We start from the raw sequence: 13,513 nt of genomic DNA, 5'->3' as shown, positions 1-13,513 counted from the left end.
ATTGTAAACCACCATGAGGATAGCTGAGGGTTGCCCTGACTCCAGAGCTCTTTGTATACAGTGGTACCTTGGTTACATATGCTTTAGGTTACACACTCCGCTAACCCAGAAATAGTGCTTCAGGTTAAGAACTTTGCTTCAGGATGAGAACAGAAATCGTGCTCCAGTGGCACGGGGAGAGCAGGAGGCCCCATTAGCTAAAGTGGTGCTTCAGGTTAAGAACAGTTTCAGGTTAAGTACGGCCCTCCGGAACGAATTAAGTACTTAACCCGAGGTACCACTGTATTTACTTTAGCCAAATTTCCTTTCTACAAGTGTATGATCTTCCATTGCCTGCAGTGTTAAGATTATCGAAACACGTTCATCTACAAAAAGACACATGAGATAGTGTAAACTGCTCACCCTTTCTGTAAACCTGTCAAGCCAGCTCTACCTATTTTAATTGTTGCAGGGAAACGGCAAGGATTGCTGCCATAGAAATCAGTGCTGTATGTGTAACAAGGAAGCCTGGCCTGATCACAATTTCCCCACCCCACCCCCCTAAATCTTCCTAAGTAGTCCTGTGCCTGAAGTAAGTAGCTACAACATCTCCCTTACTTGTGGCTATACTCGCCGAGGCTGACAAAATTTGGAATCAAACCATCTAGAGGCCACAGTTTCCCCTTCCCGGATGTATTTGAACAAGGAAGTAAAATAGTCCGACCTTGTCTTGCATGTTCAGTTCTGGGCACCACATTTTAAGAAGGCTATAGACAAATAGGAACAGGTTTCAGCAAGGACAAAAAGTATGGAGGAAAAGTCCTTTGAAGCTGAAGGGAATGTGTGTTTAGCCTGGAGAGGGTGGTATAGCACATAATAGTACTCTTGAAATACCTGAAGCCATCTCACATGGAAGATGGCAAAAGCTTGTGCTTTACTACCTAACCACAAGTGTAGAGCTAATCATATAAGTTATTGTGGACTAGATTAGGAGAAACCGCTTGGGAGGTACAAGCAGTTGGACAATGGAACAAAGGATCTCTACAGGTGGTGGGCTGTCACTCATTGGAGGTCTTCAAAGCAGAGGTTGGACAATTGGGAATGCCAAAAAAATCTAAAGGAAAAATGGGCTCTAGGATCTTAAAAAACAAAAGTGAAAGGGTGAAACAGTCTAGAAAAAAGAGTACTGGAGAGAATCTAACTAGAAAACAAAGCAAGTTGCCCAGCATACACAAAAATCATGCAAACTAGCAAAAATCCCCCCCATATGCTGATAAAGAACATATCAAGAACCAAGACAAATGAATAACACAGTAACACAAAGCTGAGCAGCATGAAGGCAGGAGTAGGGCCTGGTTGGATGTGATCAAATCAGCTGCAATCCCACCTTTAAACACTGGAGGGAGCTCGTGTCCAACCTTTGAACATTTTCAAAGGAACATGGTCTATCTCTAGGTTTGTTGTCAAATAGCAGGTTAGGCAAAATTATGTACAGACCCCCACCAACTTTGATTCTCTCATTGCAACACATTAGTGAAGTCTGTTCATACATACATGACCCACCATGGGTACAGGAAAATGAAGTTCAGTCATCTTAAAACTGGCAAATCTAGATTGTTATCTGCTTGTCATCTGAGACTCGAGAAGAAAATTACTACTTCCCTATGCTGGGGGGTGAATCCTCACACTGATTGCTGTTGAAAGATTTTCCTTAAAGCTTGAGAATAAGCATACCTGCCCTGTTTTAGTGAAATACGACTAATCAATGCTATGCGAGTCCTATCTAAAGCAGGAGAAATTCCACTGCTTTGAACAGGACTTAGACCTCACTACATTTTTCTGAAACAGGCAAACGTCTAATGCTATGACCCATCCTTATATGGGCTGTAGCTGGGCCTTTGTGAATGTGTTTCTTCAAATAAGCCAAATCAAAACGGACCAGCAGTTTAAAAAGTGTAAGCGCTGAATCCTAAGATTAAGCAGCAGGGAGAGAGGATTTTATCTCTACAGTGGTACCTCGGGTTACATACGCTTCAGGTTACAGACTCCGCTAACCCAGAAATAGTGCTTCAGGTTAAGAACTTTGCTTCAGGATGAGAACAGAAATCGTGCTCCGGCGGCACGGCAGCAGCAGGAGGCCCCATTAGCTAAAGTGGTATTTCAGGTTAAGAACAGTTTCAGGTTAAGAACGGACCTCCGAAATGAATTAAGTACTTAACCCGAGGTACCACTGTACTAAGTAGCCTTAGGCAAAGCCTCCCCCTCCCTCTAGCAATAGGAGCAGTTCTCACTGGCGGGGGGGGGGGAGGTTGCCCTTTGGAGAAGTCAAACTTCATTAGTTTTCTGCATTATCTTAGCAACTTTTTTTTTTAAGTTGCTCATATGAATGGTGGTAGGGCAACCTAAGAGACTAAGGTTCCAATCAGAGCAGAAAAATCAAGATGATATTTTGGTGTAATCATACATATATGTGTGTAGGGTAACTAACACAAGATAGACAGGAGGTCTGTTAATCAATGCAGTGCTTTTATCAAGCATTCACAGGTTAATATCCATGAATAATAAAGTGTAACAATATGTAGAAAAATAAGATTTTGGCAGAATTAAACTGCTATATTGAGAAAATGAGAGCAAATATAGCAGAGTCGTACTGCATTTACAGTTTTTTTTTGCAGTTTGATATGTTACAGAAATGTTAATTCTAGGAAATCTGTTTCATGTGTGTACAAAACTGTATAAGTTAAATTTAATGGAATTTACAGTGAATATTGAAAGCATGATACAAATGGCAATTTAAAATGTTACTCTAATAAGGAAGCACAATTTGCTAAAAGTAGCATTTAATAATTCACATCAGTAAGTTGTAGAATTTATTACACATATTTGCAGTTTAGCAAATGCCCCTCAATACTGCAAACACAATTTAATTTTTTTATATACATTGTGCACTTATGACAAATAAGCCTTGGCCTATATAAAAACAAAATTTAGAGTTGCTTAATTAGGAACATCTGGAATTTTTTTTCTTGAAGGGATGAGAGTATTGAAGACTAATAGAAAATTAGTTCAGTTGTGCAAAGCATATGTAATTACTTCCATTTGGATTTTCTAGATCCAGATTTAAAAAAATGAGAACAATTCACATTACTTTTTCATATCCTCCTAAATTAATTAGTTTATCAAATGAAATTGAAACATATCACTAATATCTTTTTTTAAAAGCCTGTAAGATACCAGACTGGGACAGAATGTGTAGGAATCTTTTTATTTTTTCCTTGAAGATTACCTACTGTTCTCTTGGAAATAACCCAAGGTAATATGTAAACAATTTTCAATGCTGCTCAATGAGTTATAATAGTCTGTTCAGCTCCTACAGTAAAAGTCAGAACAGTGGCACCAATGTCTTAACAATCACATTCATCTTATTGTACATTACTCTTGTGCAAGTAATAAAGGCTTTATGACCTCGGCTACACAGAAGTTGGGTTATCAGCTATTACAATTATTATTTTTTAATTCAGCTGACAGAATATCACATTCTATCATTTCAAAAAGCCAGCAGCATTTTTCTACATAGTGAGGATGTGTTTGGCCTAAGCCTTTTAACACCTTTAAAACAGCCATGCAATAGAAATAACCCTTAGAGATGTTGCATAAGTGAGAAGAATACAGAGCAGTCTGCACATTTTCTGAACAAAACCAAGAAAGATACTCCTGACTCTTCTGAATGGCTGTGATGTTTAATAAGTTTACAGCTCTATAAAACTAGAGCTCATTAGTGTGTATTTATATACACATTTTTTTAAATAAAGTCTTTCATGTTCAATTTTATTCTGGCCAGTCTTTGAGGGGAAAATAAATAAAGTAGAGAAGGTAAAACTGTTTTGCATATCTTTGTGGAAGAACGGAGAACATTTTTTAGAGTTCCAGAAAAATCACTGTACAGAAGAAACAGCTTATATACCACTAACTGTGCAATTTTGTTGCTCCAGCCTGCTAAAACAAAACTTCACTTTGCCTTGAACTTGTTTTTTATTCTTGTCCAAATCCTTCTGTCTCTTCAATTGCAAAAAGCAGCTTCTCTTTTAGCTGTTCATAGCTTTTATAAGGCGGTAAATCCAAACGATTAAAACTAGGAGAGAAGAGGGTGGGAATCAGACGCTACATCCCATTTAAAACATCTTTCACAGGACCATATCAATCACAGCTGTTTGATTATAAGCAAGTAATTTTTTCATAAATACCCATGTTAAGCTGAAAATAAATAGCCAGTTTGCAGACCATTTTTGATATGTCTCCTTAGATTAAAATACATAGTCAAGTTTACAGATTCAGATTGATTGTCCATAGGCTGATATTGCCCTTGAGTTTTGCAGTGTAAGAAATGAACAAAAGATGGAAACATCTGGTTGACTGTCCTTGGCCAAAAAGGGAAACATAAGAGAGGATACAAATATCCTCAAATATTTACATATTTGTTGTCATATGTTGGCGGTTTTATTATTATCTTTGTTATCTGTGCGTTGGTGCTTATAACCATTGGATCTATTTATTTATTTGTGCTTTTATCTTGTGAACTGCCCTGAGAACTTTTGATAAAGGGCTGTATAAAAATCTAATTAATAATAATAATAATCTGTGATTTTTATTATGCAATCTACTCAATGTAAATTTCAATCTGATGGTAGGTTTTTTGCATGTGAAAATTATGCAAATGAAAGACAACTCTTTTTAACTCTACTGGGTCCAATTTTCACTGAGACCCTATGGAAAAGTAGAGAATGTGTGTGTGCACACTCGCTTACTGCTATCTGTTGGGGTAGGGAGTGTGATCTGTAGAATAGGGGAAAGAAGCAAAAGATGGTGCCCACAGCACTTTGAAAATTCCCAATGTGTCCCTGAGCCCCAAAAGGTAAGAAACCCCTGCGAAGAATGGCTGATGTTAAAGAACCATATTATAGAACAAAATGTAAGATAACAAGGAACTCTCTTTTACAACAACTCACCATGTGTGACTTCTTGGTAGCCAGGTTTCCTTGCCAACTTTTTCAATGCAGAATTTCTGAGGACCGTTACTTCCTGAGTAATAAAAAAATAAAATTAAAGGTTAAAATGATATTTTTGTTAACAGCAGGGTAGATATTAATGATACCATATTTCAATAATTGGGAGGAAATGTAGGTTAAAAGGACCAGGGAATGTTACTGTGTATTACACACACTTTGCAGTATATTACGTTTTCTTACCCATGAGCTCAGCAAATCCGCCCAGTGGTAATCGGCAAGTACCAGTGACAAACTGCATCAGTCGCATGCGAACTTCATTGTCAGCTTCTTTTATAAACTAACAGAAATTTAAAGTTTATTTTATTACTTTGAAATGTCAGTTGGTTAAGAGCTAGCTTTGTGCTTGTCTATCAGAAGTAATTCCTATTAAAAATTACATTTCCCTTTGATCCCAACTTTCCTAAACCAAGCAAACTCCTATAGTTTTAGAGCTTTGCATTACATTTTAAAACTGGTTTCCTAATTTCATTTCATTTCTGAACTGCTTCCCATGAAACACCCCAAAACAAATAAGAATAAATACATTAAATATGTGTTTATATAATTAGTGTTATGAGCTCAGGGGTGCTAGACCTCTCTAAATTCATGGATCCAATAAGTGTTAGAATATAATCAAGGCTTGGGGAGTTAAAACTGCGTACCAGACACTTCTACTGCCTAGATCCAGAAAATGCTAAAAGCTAATTAAGCCAGGTTGTAATGCTAAGGCCATATATAGTGGTACCTTGGTTTACAACCATAATCCGTTCCGGAGGTCCAGTTGTAAACCAAAACAGGTTGTAACCCAAGGCGCGCTTTCACCAATGGGGCCTCCCCCCAAAAATGGGTTGTAATCCAAAAAAAGGGACACACACTTCCGGGTTTCACGTGGTTTTAATCCAAAATGGTTGCAATCCAAAGCAGTTGCAAACCAAGGTACCACTGTACTAATTTCCAGGAGGGAGTTACACAGAAGCCCAGGAAGAAACTTTGGCTTTATTTCTAAAATAAAAACCGTACCAACGTGTAATAATTTCACATCTGCTGACTTTTTCAACAAGAATATATTATACCTGCCAGAACCACATTATTTGCTTGCTGTTTCTTGTATAATGACGATAAACAGTGTTCCTTTGCCAGTCTGCCAAATCAACTTCTTGCATGCCACAAAGCATGACCTGTAAAAAGACCACATGATTTAGCACTGTAGCAGCTTAAGACCCTGAAGCACAACAGCAGATACTGACATGCTTGATATTTTCTTGTCTTGCCCCAAATAAAGATTCTGGAAAAGTGAGATGAAGCTTTCAACAAAATATGATTCGCTAACAAATACAGGCATCATATTTTTAAGGATATATTAAAATAATTGGTCTTATTAGTTGTTAAGGAACTGGTTAAGAGCTAGCTGCACAGCAATATGCGCTCTCTCTCTCTCTCTCTCTCTCTCTCTCTGTGTGTGTGTGTGTGTATGTGTGTGTGTTTGCTACTCCCACATTAGAAGATTCCATAGCAAGAATCAGGGAGACAGTCCATATGGTCAATAAGGGACATTATATGAGTGAAGGAAGGCAGAAACTGTATAACCTGCTTACTGAAAAATGGAGCAACTCTGAGATGTACTGGTGTCACAAAATGTAAGAGAATGTACAACCATATGTACATTTCAAAGAGCAATACCTGATGTAAAGGTAAAGGTACCCCTGACCATTGGGTCCAGTTGTGGACGACTCTGGGGTTGCGGCACTCATTTCGCTTTACTAGCCGCCAGCATGACTAAGCCACTTCTGGCGAACCAGAGCAGCACACGGAAACGCCGTTTACCTTCCCGCCGGAGCGGTACCTATTTATCTACTTGTACTTTGACGTGCTTTCGAACTGCTAGGTGGGCAGGAGCAGGGACCCGAGCAACGGGAGCTCACCCCATCGAGGGGATTCAAACCACCGACCTTTTGATCAGAAGCCCTAGGCTCTGTGGTTTAGAACACAGCGTCACCTGCGTCCCTAATACCTGACATACCTGTAATTAAATCTATATATTTCTCTATGTTTTCCTCATCTGAATTATTTTTTATTATTTTGTTTTAATTATGTTTCTTCTTTAATTATGTGAACATACTGAATATGAAAGCTAAACGTTTTCTAATGTTCACAGCACTTTGAGGCCTGCCTATTTATTTGTGCCTTAGTCAAACACTGACATAACAATTTGCTCGTACTATTTTTCCTCTTATTATGTTAGTATCAAAGATTCTTGCCCAGTTAAACCACTGCACCACAAATTTCTTGTTAATAAATAAATAAATTTGAATCAAAATTACCTCCAACTCTTTTTCGTCAAAATACTGCAGCCACTGAAGGGGAACAACTTCATTAAACCCATCAAGGAAAGCTTTGGTTTGTTCTTGTACTCCTCGTGAAAACCGCCACTCTGCCATTAGGCTGAAACAGAAGTTTAGAGTTCTAAAAGTGGAATCCTTTATTTAAAAACAAGCTGCAAACATTATACTCTGCTACACTAATTCCACATTTGTATAAGCTCCAGAAACTCCAGATTTATTTATTTTAGCATTGTAACTAGAACAGTCTCATATATCCTCTTACCAATACTTTACTCCTAGATGGATGTCTATCCAAAATTTTTGTATGTATTATTGGAAGTTTATGGGCTAGACTCTCACTATGAAAGCTCTGTGAGAAAATGCACATTAAGCCATCTCAAAAGCAAGCTTATCTAATACAAGATCTCCCCTCCTCTCTCTCTCTCTCTCTCTCTCTCTCTCTACACATACACACACACACAAATGAAACACATTTATTTATGTATACATGCAGGTATGTGTTTATGCACACACATATGTATGTATATTCTTGGCACAAAGTTATGAAAAACTCTGCCGAAATCTTTAGTGTACTTTTATAGTAGCATGTATTTGTTTATAGTAGCATGTATTTGTTTACTTGCTCTGCTCAGATATATTGCTGTCAAACTTTGGGCAATTTCTCCTGGGCCCCACACCTCATCCCATTCTGCTTGACAGAGTATTCCAACCCTGCAGACGTCCCTCCCACCCCCGTGCCCAGAAGGTTGTGGAGGGAAGAGCTTCCCCCTGCTAACAGAATGTGAATTTCTGCATTGATAGTGATGAAAAAGTTACAAGATATATATATATATATATATGCGCACCATACCCAATGTATTCTTCTTTGTTCTCTTCGGTTACAAGTAAGTTTGAGCCTCCTAATTTCAGCTCATGCGAGGTAACTTTTCCTAGAAGCTCCATGTCAACACAGAAGTACATTTCTAAGTTGCACTCTTCAATGTTGTTGTCCCTAAAGAGGAAAATTAACCAAAGATAAATGAAATATAATCACTTTACTAATATGACAGAAAAAATAGTGAACTTCTGAAAAGATTTACAAACCTTATCCAAATTAAGGAATTATAAAATTCAGTATCAATAGATTCCAAATCCTTTATTGTGAGTTTCTTATTTAACATGCGCTTGTAGAATGGCAGGGAAAACCCAGTATCAATGAATTTGCCATGAAACAATGCCTGTTAAGGATTTAAGTAACAACAATTCAGTATTTCAGCTTCAGGTGCATCACTCTGAAAAGTGGTGACTGTTTATAGAAAATAGTAATCTTAGGGGAAACTAATACCAATGAAATAAACACTCTAAATCAATAAACCAGAAGATAACATGATTCTCATTATCAGAGTAATATCCCTTCAAATGCAGACTAAACTAGCAGAGCACATCAAAGTCTTGCAGCCAGATGCTCATTACATGAATTATTTAGATGAGTCTACTGCTCAGTATAGTATAAAGTTTGGCCAATTAAGGATATACAGTACATTGAGGTGTCTAACCTGAAGAGAATGAATGAGATGAAAAATAAATACGGTGATAACTTTTAAAATGAAAGAGTTCTGTTATAAGAATGTGCATAGGAACATAAATGTGATTAGCTGCCAAATGCAGAGAAAGATTACATAATGCAGATTCAACATGTTGCCACCAGGGGGCTTTCAGATTGTCCCAAGAAGCTTCAGAGAAATTATCAAACATTGTTTCCTAGTCAAATCTTTCAAGTAGATTAGAACAAAGGAATGCTACAAAACACATTTTCTATACAGTATTGTGTGATTTCTCATTTCCATAGTGCAATTATGAATTTGCTTTTTTAAATTTGCATATTACTCCTAAGTATGTAAAAATGTAGTAGGAGTAGGGAAACTCTGGCCTTCTTGATATTGTTGGACTCATAATTCCCATAAGCCCTCACATGGCCAAAGACAATAGATGCTAAACACAGGTTATTCGCCCCTACTCTATGGGATTTGCCCCATGTTCCTAAGCTAAATGTCCAATTCCTTAAGCATTTAAGGAACTTGTTCAATCCCTCTGGTTCCTTTATTTCCATTTTCTGTACAGATCACTTGCATCTTATGTGGGAGTTACGTTCTGGGGATAGCAAGTAAAGCTGAAATAGTCAAAACAACTTCTTGCAACAAGGCGACAGAGAGCTTTTAAGCTTTCAGACTTGCTTACTAGGCTCTGCTGGACCCATCTGAGATCTCATGAGAGCCTCCCAGAGCCTGGTAAGCAAGGCGGAGAGTTTAAAAGTTATTTCCATGCCAGGAAAACCCTGCACAAAAAGAGCTTTTAAGCTCGCCGCCTTCCATGCATTTAATTTGTGTGATTTCAACTGGCCAGTCTTCCAAATGCATAAATTTGAGATTGCTTAAGTTAAACACATGTTAATTGTGAGTGACTCTGACATCAGGCACTCAGAGTGGTTTTATTAATATGGGGGCACTACAGAGCTGCATAACTGCAACATACTTACTCTTTAATTTTCAGCCTTTCCCTTATACAGTGGTACCTCGACTTCCAAAACGTTCAGAAACCAAGGCGCAGCTTCCAATTGGCTGCAGGAAGCTCCTGCAGCCAATCGGAAGCCGCACCGGGCGTTTGGGTTCCAAAGAACGTTCGCAAACTGGAACACCCACTTCCAGGTTTGCGGTGTTCGGGAGCCAAAACATTTGAATCACAAGGCGTTAGTCAACCAAGGTATGACTGAACCTCCTTATACTGAAGCTGCAATCCTACATATACTTATCTGAGGAGACAGGAATAGGAATGCACTATGAATTCCTGTTTTGCTGATGTGGCATACTGGGCTGATATTTTCAGCAAATTTTCAGTTCTGACCCCAATATTTCATTGCTAGGTAATTACAATTAATTTAGAATTTAATTTAGAAGCCTCAGTAAAAATATTTGGTCTCTTCTGCCAAAAAAAATACAATATGCACTGCTTTTCACTTTCATTGAATCTCCTTTGTCTTTCCATTATCCCTTCACTCACTTTGGCGAGTACCTCTTAAATTCAAATGCACCACTGCATCTAGTATAATGCTGGGTCTTTATCAATATTAAATTATAATGAATCATGCCCAGAGCAATGTATGTGGTTCTTTAACTTCTCTAAAAAGCCTTTGTTCCAAAGGTCTGGAACCAGTTTGCTGTGAGATCACCTTACGCCATAAACGCTTACTTGACTGCTTCAACCTGCGGAACTACTGTTACACATGCCACGTAATACCCATTCCACATTTGTAAGAAATCAATATTTTAGTGTGGCAGCACCAACACTTTGTAGCTCCCTGCCTGTTGATATCAGGCAGGCACCTTCACTGTGCTTTTTTTCGGCGCTAAAAACATTTTTGTTTAGAAAAGTCGATCCTGATACCTAGAATGTTCATGGGTGTTTTAATTATGCTTTTAGTTTATTGCGGATTTTAATTTTCTGAACGTTTTAAACTGTTGTTAATCATTTTTAGTGGTAGTATTTTAATTTTTTTATTTTTGTAAACCACTGAGATTTTTTTTACAATCAAGAGGTATATACCTTTTTTGAAATAAGCAAAACATATTTTAAAAAACAAACGAACTCAACCTCTGGGTCCTAGAGTCTAGGACAATGATAGAAAATGTACCAATCTCTTCTTCACATGCTTGTTATAACCATTCAGAGAAATACTTGATTGAATTGCTGGTGAATGAAATCCAAGTATGACAGACAGCCATGTGTACTCAAATACGAAACACTCCAGAAAGAAAAACATACAGCTTGAAACAAAAAATGATCAAACTCACCATGGCAATAAACCGTCCAATGAAACAGAAATATGAAAGATGATCTGGATTTATTGTTGATGCTGGATTTATCTGTAGGCAGTAGTTGCTTTTTCCAGCATATTCAAATAGACAGTACATAGGGTTCAGCACTTCATGGGAAAGCAAGAAGAACCATTCTCTACAAAAATTTACAATAAATAAAACACAAAAATCTAACACTGGTGTCTCCAAGCATTCATAAAAATTGACATTAAATATATAAGATACAGCCTTATGTCAAAGGTAATGAAGAATGCTTTGAAACAATTTACTGCAGGCAATCACCCAGCTGAACAGACAATATGGCTTTAAACTGAAAAAAGTGGTTTCCCATTGCTGGGTGAAGGCCTGCAGGAAGAGCTTTCAAAGTACTTCTTACATTTCTTTCCCAACCTGGCATTCAACTGTCTAGTATTACATGAATATTTGATTTGGCAGTATTATATAATACACACAAGCGAAAAGCCCTGAAATGTGGCCCAACGTTTCAATATTTGCAACCTTAATCTGATCCCCCCCATATAGAAAATGGCAAATCACCCAATAACAGTTTTTATCCTTTTTTCTAGGAAGTCTTTATAATCTGGAGTTATCATCCATTGGCTGTTGTCAGAATTTCCGAATTCTGATTCTTTATATATTTCTGAGTTCAACAACTTTTTGTCTCATAGGTAAAGGTAAAGGGACCCCTGACCTCTGTGGTTTAACCCACAGCGCCACCCGCTTTAACAGTTTTCTTATGAGAATATGCTTGCTTATCGAGGTTTTAAGTGTGGTCTGGAAAAAAATCATAGGGGAAAGTGGAGAGGCTTGACATTTAAAATGTAATGAACATGCTGGGAGCAAACGATTGGGGAAATTGAGATGGTTCAGCATTCCTTTTTCTGTGACCAAAACAACTTTGAGCTTTCCCCAAACAAGTCTCTCCTCTCATAATCTTTGGCAGCAAAGGGCTTTCTAGGTTTAGGATGAGAGGAAATACAATGAGTTCAAGTCTCCTTTTTGAAATCTTCTCAGTGGCAAATATTTTCTTGAAGCTCAGTCCTCAGCAGTGAAGTAAAACTGCATGCATACTAGGTTTATTCAGAGCAGTTTTATGGAATAGCAAGGGGCTTTTCCTCTGCAAAGGTAGGAGGCATATACCATGGGAAAAGACTCTTAACTGGGCAATTGGGCAGCTTCCGAGACTTTCAGCATCTCTCTCTCTCTCTGTCTCTATATATATATATATGTTGGAGCTTGCAAGTACCGTATTTTTCGCCCTATAGGACGCACCTTTTCCCCTCCAAAAATGAAGGGGAAATCTGTGTGCGTCCTATGGGGCGAATACAGGCTTTCGCTGAAGCTTGGAGAGCGAGAGGGGTCGGTGCGCACCGACCCCTCTTGCTCTCCAGGCTTCAGGAAGCTATCAGCAAGCCTGGGGAGCCCGCGGGAGTTCCCGCAGGGCTCCCCACGCTGCGGATAGCAGCCTGCAGCCCGGCGCGCGGGGCGCCCTGAAGCAGAGCGCCCCGCGCACTGGGCAGACATCTGCAACGTGGGGAGCCCTGCGGGAGTTTCCTCAGGGCTCCCCACGCTGCGGATAGCACCCTGCCACCCGGCGCGAGGGGCGCCCTGAAGCAGAGCGCCCCTCGCGCTGGGCAGACATCTGCAGCCTGGGGAGCCCTGCGGGAGTTCCCGCAGGGCTCCCCGCACTGCGGATAGCAGCCTGCTGCACAGAGCGCGGGGCGCGCTGAAGCAGCGCACCCCGCGCTTCGGGCAGACATCGGCCAGCCCCACAAGCTCGGGGGACAGCGGGGAGGCGCAGTGCCGCCATCCCGCTGTTCCCCGACCTGGTTTTGGGGGGGAAATAAGGGGAAAATTTTTTCCTTTATTTCCCCCCCAAAAAACTAGGTGCGTCCTATGGGACGGAGCGTCCTATGGGACGAAAAATACGGTAGATTGTATCTGTGCACTATACCCTAAATTGTGATTAATCTTAACTTTGGTAAATAAGATTCATAAATTATGGCTTGAAATTGAATTGTTTTAGTTAACTGTGACTGCCATTAGTCTGAAGCAGCATCAGTCACTTCCATGCTTCTCCCAGCTGTGCTGACAGGAAGAGTGTGAGAGTCCAAGGCTCCTTTGGGCCCATTCCCATGACAATAAGCCATGTTTTATTGTTGTGTCCAAATGAGGTCTGTGCATTTTTTGTGTGCAAAGGGGAATCTCTGCTGTGAGCATGCAGTACACTCTTGAAGTGGGGAAATTGATTTTAATTGAATGTATGAGATAGAAGAGAGGGGCGCGGGTGGCGCTG

At 39.3% G+C, this 13,513-nt stretch overlaps 1 protein-coding gene across 4 annotated transcripts in view; it reads right to left on the bottom strand.

Moving 5' to 3' along the window:
• Positions 1 to 2,484: 2,484 nt before the first annotated feature.
• The window catches only part of WWP1 (WW domain containing E3 ubiquitin protein ligase 1), a 45,473-nt gene continuing 34,444 nt past the window's right edge, over positions 2,485 to 13,513 (bottom strand). For all 4 annotated transcript variants that reach the window (XM_083623244.1, XM_083623246.1, XM_083623245.1 and 1 more), the window contains exons 17-24: positions 11,194 to 11,353; positions 8,450 to 8,583; positions 8,217 to 8,357; positions 7,346 to 7,466; positions 6,098 to 6,202; positions 5,226 to 5,322; positions 4,986 to 5,058; positions 2,485 to 4,111 (exon numbers count right to left, since the gene is read on the bottom strand). In XM_083623244.1, the coding sequence (XP_083479370.1) occupies positions 4,012 to 4,111; positions 4,986 to 5,058; positions 5,226 to 5,322; positions 6,098 to 6,202; positions 7,346 to 7,466; positions 8,217 to 8,357; positions 8,450 to 8,583; positions 11,194 to 11,353 (931 nt within the window). In that variant the 3' untranslated portion in view covers positions 2,485 to 4,011. The remainder of the gene's footprint in view (positions 4,112 to 4,985; positions 5,059 to 5,225; positions 5,323 to 6,097; positions 6,203 to 7,345; positions 7,467 to 8,216; positions 8,358 to 8,449; positions 8,584 to 11,193; positions 11,354 to 13,513) is intronic.

This window comes from Podarcis filfolensis (genome assembly GCF_964270895.1).
Source record: "Podarcis filfolensis genome assembly, chromosome: 7".
Classification (NCBI taxonomy): domain Eukaryota; kingdom Metazoa; phylum Chordata; class Lepidosauria; order Squamata; family Lacertidae; genus Podarcis; species Podarcis filfolensis.
Note: the sequence above shows the minus strand (reverse complement) of the source record. Positions and strands in the feature narration are given on the sequence as shown.